The sequence below is a fragment of the Bufo bufo genome, chromosome 2, assembly GCF_905171765.1.
Source record: "Bufo bufo chromosome 2, aBufBuf1.1, whole genome shotgun sequence".
Classification (NCBI taxonomy): Eukaryota; Metazoa; Chordata; class Amphibia; order Anura; family Bufonidae; genus Bufo; species Bufo bufo.
In genome coordinates this window covers 494,299,903-494,318,169 of record NC_053390.1, presented here as the reverse complement: position 1 = coordinate 494,318,169, position 18,267 = coordinate 494,299,903, and the positions used below count along the sequence as shown (strand labels likewise).

The 18,267-nt window shown below is 45.3% G+C and overlaps 1 protein-coding gene across 2 annotated transcripts in view; it reads right to left on the bottom strand.

Moving 5' to 3' along the window:
- The window catches only part of ADGRL3 (adhesion G protein-coupled receptor L3), a 1,148,457-nt gene that overhangs the window by 921,938 nt on the left and 208,252 nt on the right, over window positions 1-18,267 (bottom strand). For both annotated transcript variants that reach the window (XM_040417792.1, XM_040417793.1), the window contains exon 5: window positions 7,027-7,827. In XM_040417792.1, the coding sequence (XP_040273726.1) occupies window positions 7,027-7,827 (801 nt within the window). The remainder of the gene's footprint in view (window positions 1-7,026; window positions 7,828-18,267) is intronic.

Sequence of the window (18,267 nt, the reverse complement as noted above, 5' to 3'; positions counted from 1 at the left end):
CACTGAACAAGACACACAAGCTGAAACGTCAAGACTGGGCCAAGAAATATCTCAAGACTGATTTTTCTAAGGTTTTATGGACTGATGAAATGAGAGTGAGTCTTGATGGGCCAGATGGATGGGCCCGTGGCTGGATTGGTAAAGGGCAGAGAGCTCCAGTCCGACTCAGACGCCAGCAAGGTGGAGGTGGAGTACTGGTTTGGGCTGGTATCATCAAAGATGAGCATGTGGGGCCTTTTCGGGTTGAGGATGGAGTCAAGCTCAACTCCCAGTCCTACTGCCAGTTTCTGGAAGACACCTTCTTCAAGCAGTGGTACAGGAAGAAGTCTGCATCCTTCAAGAAAAACATGATTTTCATGCAGGACAATGCTCCATCACACGCGTTCAAGTACTCCACAGCGTGGCTGGCAAGAAAGGGTATAAAAGAAGAAAATCTAATGACATGGCCTCCTTGTTCACCTGATCTGAACCCAATTGAGAACCTGTGGTCCATCATCAAATGTGAGATTTACAAGGAGGGAAAACAGTACACCTCTCTGAACAGTGTCTGGGAGGCTGTGGTTGCTGCTGCACGCAATGTTGATGGTGAACAGATCAAAACACTGACAGAATCCATGGATGGCAGGCTTTTGAGTGTCCTTGCAAAGAAAGGTGGCTATATTGGTCACTGATTTGTTTTTGTTTTGTTTTTGAATGTCAGAAATGTATATTTGTGAATGTTGAGATGTGATATTGGTTTCACTGGTAAAAATAAATAATTGAAATGGGTATATATTTGTTTTTTTTTAAGTTGCCTAATAATTATGTACAGTAATAGTCACCTGCCCACACAGATATCCCCCTAAAATAGCTAAAACTAAAAACAAACTAAAAACTACTTCCAAAAATATTTAGCTTTGATATTAATGAGTTTTTGGGGTTTATTGAGAACATGGTTGTTGTTCAATAATAAAATTAATCCTCAAAAATACAACTTGCCTAATAATTCTGCACTCCCTGTACAGGTTTGTCAAATCTGTCTTCAGGACCCGATTACAGGGGACATAAGCAATGGATGCTCTGTCTTTTCCCTGGTCACATTTGAAGAACCTCTATGCCTTCCTCCTACCTCCAGTTCTCTTGAGGGTCTGGCAGGATCAAGTAGAACAGATGCCTCTAGTGTACCTGTTTGGCCTTTAAAATCTTGGTATCTGAGTCTACAGAAGTTAATCCCTGGGATGCCCAGTGGACTATTTCCAGTGTTAACAGGATCTTCTCTCCCAGCTCCCATGATTAATCTGGATCGAGGTTCCAGTTTATTGCTCTCCACAGGTTTGCTAGACTAACAATTTAATTAGCCATTTTCTTAGGCCTAAGAATAGATATACACTGCTCAAAAAAAAAAAGGGAACACTTAAACAACACAATGTAACTCCAAGTCAATCACACTTCTGTGAAATCAAACTGTCCACTTAGGAAGCAACACTGAGTGACAATCAATTTCACATGCTGTTGTGCAAATGGGATAGACAACAGGTGGAAATTATAGGCAATTAGCAAGACACCCCCAATAAAGGAGTGGTTCTGCAGGTGGTCACCACAGACCACTTCTCAGTTCCTGTGCTTCCTGGCTGATGTTTTGGTCACTTTTGAATGCTGGCGGTGCTTTCACTCTAGTGGTAGCATGAGACGGAGTCTGCAACCCACACAAGTGGCTCAGGTAGTGCAGCTTATCCAGGATGGCACATCAATGCGAGCTGTGGCAAGAAGGTTTGCGGTGTCTGTCAGCGTAGTGTCCAGAGCATGGAGGCGCTACCAGGAGACAGGCCAGTACATCATGAGACGTGGAGGAGGCCGTAGGAGGGCAACAACCCAGCAGCAGGACCGCTACCTCTGCCTTTGTGCAAGGAGGAACAGGAGGAACACTGCCAGAGCCCTGCAAAATGACCTCCAGCAGGCCACAAATGTGCATGTGTCTGCTCAAACGGTCAGAAACAGACTCCATGAGGGTGATATGAGGGCCCGACGTCCACAGGTGGAGGTTGTGCTTACAGCCCAACACCGTGCAGGACGTTTGGCATTTGCCACAGAACACCAAGATTGGCAAATTCGCCACTGGCGCCCTGTGCTCTTCACAGATGAAAGCAGGTTCACACTGAGCACGTGAAAGACGTGACAGAGTCTGGAGACGCCTTCGAGAACATTCTGCTGCCTGCAACATCCTCCAGCATGACCGGTTTGGCATTGTGTCAGTAATGGTGTGGGGTAGCATTTCTTTGGAGGGCCGCACAGCCCTCCGTGTGCTCGCCAGAGGTAGCCTGACTGCCATTAGGTACCGAGATGAGATCCTCAGACCCCTTGTGGGACCATATGCTGGTGCGGTTGGCCCTGGGTTCCTCCTAATGCAAGACAATGGTAGACCTCATGTGGCTGGAGTGTGTCAGCAGTTCCTGCAAGACGAAGGCATTGATGCTATGGACTGGCCCGCCCGTTTCCCAGACCTGAATCCAATTGAGCACATCTGGGACATCATGTCTCGCTCTATCCACCAACGTCACGTTGCACCACAGACTGTCTAGGAGTTGGCAGATGCTTTAGTCCAGGTCTGGGAGGAGATCCCTCAGGAGACCATCCGCCACCTCATCAGGAGCATGCACAGGTGTTGTAGGGAGGTCATACAGGCACGTGGAGGCCACACACACTACTGAGCCTCATTTTGACTTGTTTTAAGGACATTACATCAAAGTTGGATCAGCCTGTAGTGTGTTTTTCCACTTTAATTTTGAGTGGGACTCCAAATCCAGACCTCCATGGGTTGAAAAATTTGATTTCCATTTTTTTTTTTTTGTGTGATTTTGTTGTCAGCACATTCAACTATGTAAAGAACAAAGTATTTCAGAAGAATATTTAATTAATTCAGATCTAGGATGTGTTATTTTTGTGTTCCCTTTATTTTTTTGAGCAGTGTATATAGAATAGATATATATAGTTTTTTGCATGGCATTCTGTTAGACATTCTACCTTGGGTTACTTTCCTGAACTTGAGGCTGCTTTAGAATTTTTGGGGGGGAAATTTCAGGCATGCCTGACTGGTTATTGAGCCTGTTTATTCCTAGTCATATGAAGAAGTTGTATCTGAGGTTACTAAAAGGAGAAGAGGTCTCCAGGCATTCCTTTCCCACGTACTCCACTACTTGGGACATATAAGTTTTGTGGAATTTTCTTAGTACTTTCTTCCCTACATATTCTCTATTGAGAGGAATGGGTATTAAATAAGCTTGTTCACTGACTTTGGCCTTGGCAACAAGAGTGGTGGAGTTAACATTGGTGCATATACATGAACTATGGCTCCCTTGAACTCCTGGTGGTTTCTACAGTGTTTAAAAGGGAAGGACTAAGTCAGTTTATATGGAACAGAACCCTAAAAAAATACTAGACCTCATCAGAGACCTTAATGATACTTCACTCTGGTTAACACCTTGCAAGAAAGTATTGACATATGTAGCCCTCATAGACATGATAAATCAAATTGATTTATCATATAAAGACCACCTTACTGAAGGGCCTTGGCCAAAACCATAAATGGGTGGATTTTATATGCGATGGAGGAAGCAGATATTGACACTGCAACCTTTCAAGTGCACTTGATTAGAAGTGGAGGTCCTCTCCCAGTCATCCTCAAAGTAGCTAGATGGACTTCTGAGGAAGATAAATATTTTTGGTGCCCATCGGTGACTGAATGTCTTGAATTCCTTAGGGCTACCACCAGGTGTGTGCCTTTCTACCCATCAGCTGATGCTATGGATTACCTTCTGAAGAATAAACGACAGTTTGCAGAAATCTATGACCTGCAAATGTTTTTTGTTCTAGGGGAATAGGACACTCACCTAGCAACAGTATCCCACCCTTCAACCTATCCTAAAAGAGCCTTCTGGTAGGCTTAAAGGTGTTCTCTAGGAATAAAGACGTTTTGTGTAATGCTCACAGCCTGCCTTTTTAAATAGAAGATTTATACTTACCTGCTCCTCCGTGCTGGCTCTCACATGTTCATGTTCCAGTCCCTGGACTGTTTATATCTGTACAATAACAATAACTGGCTTCAATGTGTTACATCGATGGCCTGTGGCCATCGCTGCTCCGTTACTTCTATTAGGAACATTATTCATTGCACTACTACTCTGATGTTTGCTATCACAACCACTCCCCTCCTGTTGTTGCTCTGGGTGCAGCTACACAGCTGCTTTTAACTGTAGATCAGCTTATGGTATATCTGCTGGAATTCCCTCCATTTCCTTGCCTGTGCAATTAAATTTCTAGCTTGCTAAATTCCATGCAAAGGTATGCTGTTTCCTGTTGTCTGCCCATGTACGACCTGTGCCTATTTAAGGTTGTGACCTTTCACGTGTCCTGAATTCAGCCTGTTCCTTTGGTGCTTGCATCAGTGTCTCTGAACCCTGTGGGTCAGCTGTCAACCACACCAGGAGTAGTGGTCTGGTGGTTCCCTACAGCAAAGTCCATATTCTTGTATAGGTTTTAAAGTGAAAATAACATGGATAATGTCCCTAGGTTTAGTTCAAAGTCAAACCGGATGGTTGACACAGTGGTTCAACACCCATTGCACCTACAATATGTCTAAAGAGTGGTGCAAATCGGCACAATTTGATGCATCTATGAATTCTACAATTATTTTTCAACTTGCTGGGAAAAGGGCTGGGGTTAGTAGTAGGGGACATGGCCTTATGGGACAGGTTGCAAAGTTTTATGCCAAAATTGTGCCACAATTATGGCTTAAAATTCTGTCTCTAAGTAAGTCAATAAATAATTGATAGACTGTAGAATTAGACAGGTGTCTATGCGTGCACTAAATTTATCATATACTTTGAGCCACTGTAACAAATCAGGTGCATGTCTATACAAGTTTATGCCATCTATAAAGCTTAAAGAGGTTGTCTCACTTCAGCAAATGGCATTTATCACGTAGAGTGATATACAAGTAAATACAAGGCACTTAATAACTTATTGTGATTGTCCATATTGCCTCCTTTCCTGGCTAGACAAATTTTTCCATCACATCATGCACAGCTTGTTTCCATGGTTACAAGTCCTAGGGAAGAGCGAATAGACTTCGAATGCTTCATCCGAAGTAGATTTGCATAAAACTTTGTTGTAATACTGTACGGAGTGGGAGTATTAGAATGTATTGGCTCAGATGAGCCGAAGTTATTATGTGGCAACTGTTGCCCCTGCAACACAAAGCCCCACCAACCAACAGGCACAGCACCACAGCACTGAATCATGTGAACAGATGCAAAAGTAACAAATCGACGCATGGCATTTGGATGTGCAATCTGTTTTCTCTTTTGAAATTTCCCTTTAAAGATTCACTGTACTTTCACGCAACTTCATTATATTTAATAAAGAATGATGTAAATGGTACAATTCCAAATTACTTCATTCAAAAAATCTGCCTGCATCCACCGGAAAAATTTGTAAAAGTCATGGCCACTAGGGGTCTCACTTCCACCTAATTTGCAGTCCACTGCCTGTTGTCAGGCAAGATCTGTCTCTAGCAACAGAGACACAGAAGACGGCTGAAAGGAAGTGGGAGCGTGTCAGAGCTAGCTGAGCCTGATAAAAGAACTGCTACTACACTGCTTCTGAACTTCACAGGTGGCTCCTGCCTTCTGCAAGTGTGATCTCTCCTTCCTTATCTGTGAGCTCCAGAGCTGAAAACAAACATAGTGAGAAGGAAGGGAAAGGACGTCACAGCCGTACAATGCTGGTAGATTCCACAGAGTGGAGAAATACATCTAGCTGTGCAGCTGAAGAGGGGAACAATTTGGCTGAAAAAGATATTAGGGAAGCATAAAAACGACATATTCCTGCACAGTTATGATTGTACAAAGAAGCGCAGCCATTATGCAAACCTTTTTGTAAGACTCTGGCACACTTTAATATAAAGAATACAGTCAGTCGGACTGCTATAGGAATCCAAGTTTATGACATCTGGGATAGACCATAAAACTCTAATCCCAAAGTAACAGTAACAATTAGGTGTAGTTGAAAAAAAAAAAATTCACATATAATAAGCATTTACAATATTTTCGTGTTCTTTACTGGGGCTACATGGCGAATATGATCGCAACACATATTACAAGACATTAGAGTGTCTGCCTACACTGCAAATAATTGAAATTAATGAAAGTGAATAGGACTGCGTTATGACCTGCAAATTGCGGCAACCACTTTGCAAACTTCTAATTAAAATACATTCTTGCGACTGTGCTGCAGCAACTTGCAGGTGTACAAGAGGACCCTATTCACTTACATTAGTTGTGATTACTTGCAGTGTCGGCAGAACTGCCGTGCGACCCGTATCACGGCCTAAGTTATCATGTAGGTACAGCCTTACACACATACTTATTTCTTTCTCTTTCATTAGCATTTTTTGAGTTTCTTGTTTAGCCTGGACACTGCATGGTAGCTCCAAATGCTATCAGCATTGTGTGTGCAAACACATTGGAGAAGATTTATTATTAATGCCTAAGATTTAGACAGTGTAATTAGACAGATTCATCATAGTGACTGAAGGATACATTTGGCATATCCTCAGTCTGTCTAGTATATACCACCTTTTAGTTGGCTTACAACTGCATGCACTGTCGCATCCTAAGCTGCCCCTACTTTCCAAATGGCATGCTCCCTATTCCACAACCTTGACGCACATTTTGAAAAAAATGCATAAAACACTTGATAAATTCATTCTCCAGATAGGTGGGTGTCCCAGTGATTAGACAGTGATAGAACATCCTTTTTTTCCAGCACCTCTAAATATTTCTGCACTACAGGAGTCAACAGAAATGTTACCAACACCTGGTGTGACACCAATATTTGTGCATTTCCATATAGAATACAATTTAATTCAATACAGTATAGCACCAATTCTGTCTGTGCTGATATATTAATATAAAATATTTCCTGAATGAATATGTTACCTGATAAGGTAATATAGTAACACTCAAATACTATTATTTACGGCAGACATACCTGACTTGCTGTCCAAGATCCCAAAATCCAGGGAATACTTCACCACATGATAATTGTTCCATACATAAAGTAGATTGTCCCGAGGATTGTAATCCACAGCAGCAATGTACTGATATGAATTTGGGAATGCTATATCAACATAATCATCAGTATTCTGGTCAGTATTATATATATAATCAATTTTATTCCCAGTTGCTTCATTATCATCATCTTCATAAACAGATTTTACCACATATAATATCCCACAAATCATGAAGGCATTGGAAGCAGAACGTTTATCATATGCTGTATCCCAAGTTCCTTCAATTCGCAGCGTATACGGATTAAGTTGACTAATCACTATCCTCCCATTATTTTGTTCCGTTGCATAAATGACCCAGAGTCCATTTTCATCAACCGCAAGATCAATATCTGATTTACCACCCCATCTATAAGGAGAGGTGTCATGATAATTGGCACTTGCAATAATAGCCTCTCCACTTTTTATTCTTGTCCTAAGGTCAAACTTGACAATATTCCTTGTACGTTCCTTATTAAAAAACAGTGCTCCATCATAAACCACAAAGCCTGTGCCATCTACTCTGTGAGGAAGCTTGTAAGTTGTAGTTGGTCGTCCAGCAATGAAGTCATCTTTGGAAGAGTACTCTGTTAAGGTGTCAGTTCTATATGGAGTCCATGGCATATAATAAATTTTATCAGATGCCTGCAAAGGATCTTTACACCATGCTCCTGACTGGTGATCAGATTCAAATAAGTGTTCACTCTGATAGACTCCTTTTAGCATTCCAGGACAAAGAAACACTGTAAGTAAACAAACATTTTATTAGTATTCTGTATAAAAAAATATAAATTAAAATTGATCTGTATGTAGCAAAATCAAAGAAATAAATATATATACAGGTGAAACTCGAAAAATTTGAATATCGTGCAAAGTTCATTTATTTCAGTAATGCAACTTAAAAGGTGAAACTAACATATGAGATAGACTTATTACATGCAAAGCGAGATATTTCAAGCCTTTATTTGTTATAATTTGGATGATTATGGATTACAGTTTATGAAACCCCAAAGTCTCAATTTTGAGGTACCCTTTGCTCAGGGGATATGGATTAATTAGCTGACTGGAGTGTGACACTTTGAGCCTAGAATATTGAACCTTTTCACAAAATTCTAATTTTAAGCTGTATCAATGCAATTCCTTTTAAGTTGCATTACTGAAATAAATGAACTTTTGCACGATATTCTAATTTTTTGAGTTTCACCTGTATATATATTACAGTACATTTAAAGTAGCCCTGTTAGCTTTCAGTAACTATTTTGTATTTGTCATGATAGCAATTCAGTAGAATCTTTTCTCATAATACTGTGTTATGTTGTGCCTGTTATTTCTCTCATGGAAATTTATGAATAAGTGACAACTGGATATTACCAAATTGGGTATGTCACTACAAACTCTAACACTATCCAGCCGCTGCTTACAACGCTAAACTGGAGAAACACACCCAATGGGAATTATAACAATGCAGAGCTATGAATAAGGGTGCTCTTAAACTGTTTTTACATGACAAATGCAAGTATTTCACTATAATGCTACCCTCAGAACTACCCTGGATGAAGCAGCACCCGCTACACTCAGAACCTCCCAACAGAGATGAAAGCAACCCAGGCAAACTAGCTTTCTACAGTGATGCCCCAGAAGTGCCAAAAATCTATGAAGAAAATATCATACACCAGAAGATTTCTTCCATTCTAAGTTTATGCTGAGAACCAATAACTCTGCCCTTCACCTTGCCAAACACAGCTATTTAATGACATTGATCTCTTTACTATCCAATAATAAAAAAAAAAAGAACTTTGACACTTTTCATGTCTTCAGTTGAAAAGTGCAGGCGCCTATTACAGGCCTCTGTAAAGAAGACATGGCCACCCACTTCAAAGAGAAAATTAAAAACATCTGTCAGGAAAATATCTTCCAGTCTCCAAGCATCATTGATCCTCTTATCTCCTACACCTTCTCTGGTTCACTTTACACATTTGAACCAGTCACAGAAGAGGAAGTCTCCAATATCCTATCTTCTTCTTGCCCTCCAAAATAAAGCTTGTTTAGGCTAATACCCTCACTTGTCCCAGATATTAAAACTTAACTTTTACTACCATTAGTATAAAACCTTTCTAGTTATAAGTAGATGTGAGCAAAAATAATTGGGTTAAAACTATCTCATGCCCTGTCAGTTCTGAAGCATATTTGCTGCATCTACAATGTCAGTCGGGGGTGTACTCCCCAAGCCTTCACATGCTTGGACTCTGTTTCAGCAAACCAGTGCAAACCCGTCCTATATATGTTTGATTAAGGATGAGGCTATGCGGCAAACAATGTTTACTCTGGATGACTTCACTGATAATTTGCTGCACTAGTCACCAGAACAAACTCGGAAATAAGAATCTAAAAACACTGATTACTGTCCCCCAACATGTTTCGCCAGCTAACCTGGCTTCATCAGGGGTAACTGAGGGAAATCATTATCTCTCTACTAACTCTCATCTTGATCCCTTTCAATCTGGTTTACACAGTCTACAGGAACTGTCCTCACCAAAGTGACAAATAACCTCCTGACAGCTACATCAATGGAACATACTCTCTGCTAATACAGTGTCCCACTCTGTAGTAGTAGTGGGGTCCTGTATACATAAGGGTATTTGCAGTATGTCCATTGTGCAACATGTATATTGCTCTAATTCCTATTAACAGACTGGTTTCACCTTACATGTAGACACACCCAGTCACCCCTAGGTGGTGCTGGTGCTACATACTTATAGATAGAACACAGAAAGTGCAAGGGAGTGGAGTTTAGCTCAGTGAAAGCAAGGTCAGTCTAGACCAGAACATTGAAGTACGGTCAGTGGAAGTTTAGTCTGTAGCCAATGGAAGCTAATTGTCACGGAACCATGAACCAGACGTACAACAAGAGATAAGTGAAAATAAGAAGGCTTTATTGAAAATAAAGCTGTAACGCAAAAGTCCAAGCGGATGGCGAAACCGAAGCAGAGTCTTTGCGAAGCCAGAGGTCAGGAACCAGAAGGGTAGTCAGACGAGGCCAGGATCAGGAACCAGCAGGGTAGTCAGACGAAGCCAGGATCAGGAACCAGCAGGGTAGTCGGACGAAACCAGGATCAGGAACCAGCAGGGTAGTCGGACGAAACCAGGATCAGGAACCAGAAGCAGCAGCAGTCTAGAAGCATGTGAACACAGGAGGACCAAGCAAGGAACTGAAGCCACAGACCTCCTATAAATATGAGCTAGGCATCCAGCTCCTCCCAGTGGGAAGGAGAAGCCGCAGGGTGGGAGGCTACAAGAAACCCAGAAACCAAGATGGCCGCCAGCACATGTCAAACGAAGGAGAACAGCAAGAAGGTAAGACCATGACAGTACCTCCCCCTCAAGGGCCCCTCCTCCGCGGAGTAAAGAACGGTTTCTGAGGGAAGCGTGCGTGGAAGGCTCGGAGCAAGGCAGGAGCATGGACATCTGCGGAGGGAACCCAGGAACGCTCCTCTGGACCATAACCACGCCAATGGACCAAAAACTGCACCCGACCGCGGACCAGGCGTGAGTCCAGGATATTGCTCACCTCATACTCCTCACGATTACCCACTTGGACCGGACGAGGCCGAGGAACCGAGGAAGTGAAACGATTACACACCAGTGGCTTCAACAGGGAGACATGAAACACGTTGGAGATCCGCATGCCAGGAGGAAGCGCAAGGGCATAGGCTACCGGGTTAACCCTGCGAAGCACTCGGAAGGGACCAACAAAGCGAGGCGCCAGCTTGGGAGTGGGCACTCGAAGGTTGAGGTTGCGGGTGGACAACCATACACGGTCTCCGACCTGGTAGGAAGGAGCAGGCGCTCGCCTGCGATCAGCCTGGAGTCTCTGGCGCTGCGCAGAGACCTCAAGGGACTTCTGGATCAGTACCCAAGAATCACGTAGAACGGAAAGGTGATCCTCCACAGCCGGAATATCCTGGGGAGAGAATACCTCCGGTAACACGGCAGGTTGGAACCCATAATTGGCCATGAAGGGAGACGTCCCAGAGGAAGAGTTCACCGCCGTGTTCCTGGCAAACTCAGCCCAAGGCAGGAGGTCAACCCAATTGTCTTGGTGATCGGAGACATAGCAACGAAGGAATTGCTCCAAGGCCTGATTGGATCGTTCTGCGGCCCCATTGGACTGAGGGTGGTAGGCCGAGGAGAAGGAGAGATGAATCCCCAACTGGGAGCAAAAGGCGCGCCAGAACCTGGACACAAACTGACTCCCCCGATCCGACACAATCTCCTTGGGCAAACCGTGCAACCGGAAGACCTCCCTGGCAAAAATCGTGGCCAACTCTTGTGCAGAGGGTAACTTCTTGAGAGGAACACAGTGGCACATTTTGGAAAACCGATCCACAATCATGAGAATGACCGTATGGCCTCGGGATGCAGGGAGGTCCACAATGAAATCCATCCCCAGGTGTGACCATGGGCGCTCCCCGGTGGCTATGGGTTGCAGAAGGCCCAACGGAAGGTGCCGAGGGGACTTACTCTGGGCACAAACGGAGCATGCCGCTACATATGCGGCGATGTCGGAACGTAGGGAAGGCCACCAGAACAGACGTGAAACAGCCCAGGACAGCTGATTCTTTCCAGGATGCCCCGCGGTCTTGGAGTTATGGTAGGTTCGCAACAACCGAGTGCGCAACTCCTCAGGCACAAAACATCTGCCGTTGGGTCTCCCAGAGGGAGCACCAGATTGAGCCGCCAAAATCTGCTCACCCAGGGGAGAGGTCAGGCTGGTGCGAATGGCGGCCAAGATCTGATTCGGAGGTATGACCGAAGTCGGAATCGACTCCTCCCTGGACAGCTCGGAGTACTGCCGTGATAAGGCATCCGCCCTGATGTTCTTGGAACCGGGTAGGTAGGAGACCACGTAATTAAAACGTGACAAGAACAGAGCCCATCTGGCCTGACGTGGTGTCAATCTCTTGGCCTCAGAAAGGTAGGTCAGATTCTTGTGGTCCGTCAGGATGAGGACCGGAACCACCGAACCCTCGAGCAAGTGCCTCCATTCTTTAAGGGCCTGCACGATGGCCAATAACTCCCTGTCACCAATCTGATAGTTGCACTCCGCGGAAGACAGTTTCCGGGAGTAAAACCCACAAGGAAGCAGAGGACCCTCTGGTGTTCTACGCTGAGACAGAAGGGCGCCTACTCCCGTCTCAGACGCGTCCACCTCGAGGACAAAGGGCAACCCAGGGTTGGGATGCGACAGAATCGGAGCCGACACAAAGGCGGACTTTAGAGCCTCAAAAGCTCGGATGGCCTCGAGCGGCCAGACCTGGGAATTACTGCCCTTCCTGGTCAGATCCGTGAGAGGCTTGGCTAGCATGGAAAAGTCCCTGATGAACTTCCGATAATAATTGGCGAAGCCCAAAAAGCGCTGCAGGGAACGAAGACCACTGGGCTGGGGCCACTGTAAGACAGCCGAAACCTTCTCAGGATCCATGGAGAACCCCTCAGCGGAAATGATGTAACCTAAGAAGGTTACCTGGGATCGGTGAAATTCGCATTTCTCAAGCTTACCGAACAGCTTGTTCTCTCGTAACCGTTGCAACACTCGTCTGACATCCAGAATGTGGGCCTCCATGGATTCAGAATATACCAAGATGTCATCCAAATAGACCACCACACACTGCTGCAACAGGTCACGGAAAACATCGTTGATGAATTCCTGAAAGACTGCGGGCGCATTGCACAGCCCAAAGGGCATAACCAAGGATTCATAATGACCGGTCCTGGTGTTAAACGCGGTCTTCCACTCATCGCCCGCCTTGATCCTTACCAGGTTATATGCCGCCCTCAGGTCGAGTTTGGTAAAGACCGTGGCCCCTTTAAGGCGATCGAACAGCTCGGAAATCAAGGGTATCGGGTAAGCGTTCTTGATCGTGATGCGATTGAGACCCCTGTAATCGATGCAAGGCCTCAACTCACCGCCCTTCTTTTTCACAAAGAAAAATCCAGCCCCTGCCGGGGACGAGGATTTGCGAATGTGTCCGCGTGAAAGCGCCTCCCTCACGTACTCCTCCATGGCCTCATTCTCCGCTACCGACAGTGGATAGACTTTGCCACAAGGAGGAACGGCACCAGATTGTAACTCTATGGCACAATCGTATGGGCGGTGCGGAGGTAGGGCAACCGCGCGCACCTTATCGAATACATCCCGGTACTCCTCGTATTCAGGAGGCAACAGAGAGTCCGAGGAAGTACACAGCAACTTGACAGACCCATGGATGCAACTAGCCCCACACTGCGGTGACCACGAGAGGATCTCGGCCGATCTCCAATCGAAAGTCGGATTATGCTTCCGGAGCCAGGGGTACCCCAAGACCACCGAGTAGTGTGGAGACGAAATAACCTGGAGGCAGACCGACTCTCTGTGAACGGCACCAATGGCTATCCCCACTGGAAGGGTCTCATGAGTCACGTGTGGCGGCAGAAGGGGTCTGCCGTCTATCGCCTCAAGAGCCAGTGGGGAACCTCGAGCCTGCAGAGGAATGGAATTGGCGGCAGCGAACACTTTATCAATGAACAAACCACCAGCACCAGAGTCCACCAACGCCTGGGTCGTCACCGAGCCCCCGACCCAGGAGAGGACAACAGTGATCAGTGGTTTGTCAACACGGGAAACCGGGGACGAGGAGACTCCACCCAAGATCTGCCCCCGACAGGATCTCAGGTGCGAGCGTTTCCCGGACGGTTCGGACATGCCAACCGAAAATGCCCACCGAGACCACAGTACATGCATCGGCCCTCGGGTCTCCGGAGTACCCTCTCCCCCTCGGACAGGCGAGAAAACCCCAGCTGCATGGGTTCACCCCCAGACAAGTCATCCCCAGGAGGCGTGGGAGGAGAGGGAGGCACGGGTGGGACAGCAAACGTAGGCGCCAATCTGTTAGAAAACCTTCGCAGGCTCTCCTTAAAGGAAGGTCTCTCCCTGAGTCTGGTGTCAATCAAAATCAGGAAAGAAATAAGAGACTCGAGCTCCACTGGTAGGTCCTTAGCTGCAACCTCATCCTTCAAGGCATCCGAGAGACCATGAGAGAAAGCAGCGACCAGAGCCTCATTATTCCAGCCCACCTCTGCTGCCAGGGTACGAAACTCAATGGCGTATTCAGCTACGGATCGTGAACCCTGTCTGATGGACATAAGGAGCTTCGCAGCAGAGGCAGCACGAGCCGGCACATCGAATACCTTCCGAAGAGAAGCAACAAAACCGGAAAACTCGGCAACCACCGGATTGTTGTTCTCCCATAAAGGGCTGGCCCAGGCCAAGGCCTTGTCCGAGAGCAGCGAGATCAAGAAGCCCACCTTTGATCTCTCAGTAGGAAAGGCATGTGGCAGCAACTCGAAATAAATGCCCACCTGGTTAAGGAAACCTCGGCACTGAGTTGGCTCTCCCCCAAAGCGCTGTGAAAGAGGGGCAGAACCGGTCATACCCCGAAACACCGCAGGTGCAACAACAGGTGTCGGGGTAGACTCTGGCGCAACAACCGGAGCGGCAGTAGGAGCGGGCCCAGGAGCGACAACCGACCCATCGGCAACGGGAGCGAAATGAGCCGTGCGTTCAAGCAGGGTTTGCAACGCCACAGCGAACCGACCCAACAGGTGATCCTGCTGATCAAGTCTGGCAACCAGCGTGGGTAGCGAGGATGGCCCTGTACCGTCAGAATTCATGGCTTGGTCCTAATGTCACGGAACCATGAACCAGACGTACAACAAGAGATAAGTGAAAATAAGAAGGCTTTATTGAAAATAAAGCTGTAACGCAAAAGTCCAAGCGGATGGCGAAACCGAAGCAGAGTCTTTGCGAAGCCAGAGGTCAGGAACCAGAAGGGTAGTCAGACGAGGCCAGGATCAGGAACCAGCAGGGTAGTCAGACGAAGCCAGGATCAGGAACCAGCAGGGTAGTCGGACGAAACCAGGATCAGGAACCAGCAGGGTAGTCGGACGAAACCAGGATCAGGAACCAGAAGCAGCAGCAGTCTAGAAGCATGTGAACACAGGAGGACCAAGCAAGGAACTGAAGCCACAGACCTCCTATAAATATGAGCTAGGCATCCAGCTCCTCCCAGTGGGAAGGAGAAGCCGCAGGGTGGGAGGCTACAAGAAACCCAGAAACCAAGATGGCCGCCAGCACATGTCAAACGAAGGAGAACAGCAAGAAGGTAAGACCATGACACTAATCCCAAGTCTGACACAAAAGTCAGACACCTCAGCCATACCGCAGAGTCAGACAAGGGAGATGGCTAACTAAAGCTAAGGCTGGACCTGCAAAACTCATGATAAAATGAGATCTGACAAGCAGCTACCCCTCTGAGTTGTGCGCAGACCAAGGCTAGGCCTAAAAGAGAAGAATGGAAGAGACCCAGGGTGGTAGAGCGTATCAGGAAAGCCTGGTGAATGTGATATCTCAGCCTATAGACTATACTAGCACAGAGGGGAAACAGGATTAGCCTACGGTGCCTGTCCACGTTCTGCAGTTAAGTGCAAAACTGCATTTGGAGCAACATTCCTCTACGGACAATCTGGACAATACCACTGGAAACTGAGGGTAAGCTAAGGAAGATATCTGTACCGGCCATGTGAAACAGGGAAGTTTATTGATGTATACTCCACACCTCGAAGATAGACAGTCAGCCAGAAGTTACAAAAGCCTGAGTGTAATCAGAGTCAATACTTCACCAAGAGCCTGTTATTTGGATTACAGATACAACTAACTTGTCATTTCCTTTGACTGGATTACAACTATCCCTTTGCATTGCAATATTCTGCACATCTATCGTACCTCAAGGCAAGTGATTCCATTTATTCAAACAACTCCTCTTTATTTTAACACCTCGTTTGCACCCAAAGATGCTGGCGTAACGACATCATGGACCCTGCCTTCCCTGCACCTTAAAACCATTACCATCAAGGGGACCTCAACCAAAATCTGGCAGGAAATCCCTCAACACCAGAGTACGTCCTGAAGGAATCCAGTGTTTTTGTCCTGTCACTGCACGCCAGCCCAGGGAGCTCTTCAAAACCGTGAGTACCAAATACTACACTCATCAGGCCACAAAACACTCACGTGGACATTGCTCTCTTTTGTTTTGTTTTTTCCCATTTCTCTGACTGCTCTTTTAGTGTATCATTGCTGGCTCTACTTCTTCTCTTCCTCTTGCTGTTGGGATTTCTCAGTCCTAGGTCCTCTACTCTTTTCTCTCTACACAGCTCCTATTAGACAGACTATCAGTAGATTTAGTTTTCACTATCATCTCTTCATTGATGACACCAAACTACTCTGATACTCTGAAAACTGATCTTTCATTCACACCTCTATTCAAATGCTTGCCCCCTAAAACCTCCTGCACCTCTCTAGAATTTGTGCATTGTCGCCCTGATCCATTATTATTTTTATTACTGCAACTCACAGGTTAGGGGATAACTATAAGGATAGGGGATAACTACATCACAGTGATGTACTCAGCTATCTCTGGAGCCTCCACAGAAATAGAGTGGCGGCATACTTTTCCGATTAGCTGCTCTGTCAATTTCAGGAGGACTCCATGGGGTATGGTGGCCTCGTTCTCGCTGTCGCTGGGGGTCTAAGTGGTAGTACCCTCGCTGATCTGATTGACATTAGATTACAGAAATTGTAATCACTTTTTTGGGGGGGAAATTATTTTTAGTTCCAATGAAGCTGGGGCTACACAGTAATAGTACATAAAGTTAAACTGCAATTGTAAAACTTACAAAAAAATTTTTAAGTGATTTACCAAGATGATAATCTGAAGTTCTAGGGGACACAAAGTTAGTGGCCAGCTGTGGTTTTACTTGGTGATCAGACAATCACTGGGTAACCTTTCATACAAGAAGGGGGTGTCTGCACTGCATATTATTTTAGAAAGGTCCCATCCTTATCTCACAAAAGTGATTACACCCCTCACATTTTTGTAAATATTTTATTATATCTTTTCATGGGACAACACTGAAGATATGACACTTTGATACAATGTAAAGTAGTCAGTGTACAAAGTGTCAATATCTTATGTGGCCACCATTATTTTCCAGCACTGCCTTAACTCTCCTGGGCATGGAGTTCACTAGAGCTTCACAGGTTGCAACTGGAATCCTCTTTCACTCCTCCATGACGACATTACAGACCTGGTGAATGTTAGAGACCTTGCACTCCTCTACCTTCTGTTTGAGGATGTCCCACAGATGCCCAATAGGCATTAGGTCTGGAGATATACTTGGCCAGTCCAGCACTTGTACCCTCAATTTCTTTATCAAGGCAGTGGTCGTCTTGGAGGTGTGTTTGGGGTCGTTATCATGTTGGAATACTGCCCTGCGGCCCAGTTTCCGAAGGGAGAGGATCATGCTTTGCTTCAGTATGTCACAGTACATGTTGGCTTTCATGGTTCCCTCTTAAAAACCATGACAGAAAATTCCATGTTAGAAAATCCCCAAATAACAGTTTACGAACACAATTGGGGTGTTACTGTATTCAGGAGAAAGTGGGTAGCAAATTGGGGGGGGGGGGGATATTCTCCTGTTATCTTTTGTGAAAAAGAAAGTTTGGGCCTAAAGCACCATTTTCTTGTAAAAAAAATATGTAATTTTTTATTTTCACACCCAAGTATTAAAAATTATATGAAACAGCTGTTGAGTGAAGTGCTTGTTACACCGCTTAAAAATTCCTTGGGTGGTGTAGTTTACGAAATGTGGTCACTTTTTGGGGGTTTTCACTGTGGGGTCACCTTAGAGCCTCTTCAAATGTAAAATGATGCCCAAAGACCATTCAGCAAAATCTGCCCTCCAAAAACCATATGGCACTCCTTGCCTTCTGTGCCCTGCTGTGTGCCCAAACAGCGGTATACGATCACATATGGGGTGTTTCTGCAAACTGCAGAATTGAGGTGATAAATATTTAGGTTGGTTTTGTTGTTAATCATTGATGTGTTACAGGAAAAAAATTATTAAAATGGAAAATCTGCAAAAAAGTGACATTTTGAAATCTCACCTATATTTTGCTTTAATTTCTGTGGAATAACTAAAGGGTTAACAACATTTCTGAAACCAGTTTTAATAAGTTTGAGGGGTCTCATTTCTAAAATGGGGACATTTATGTGTTAGTTCTATTATGTAAACCCCACAAAGTGACT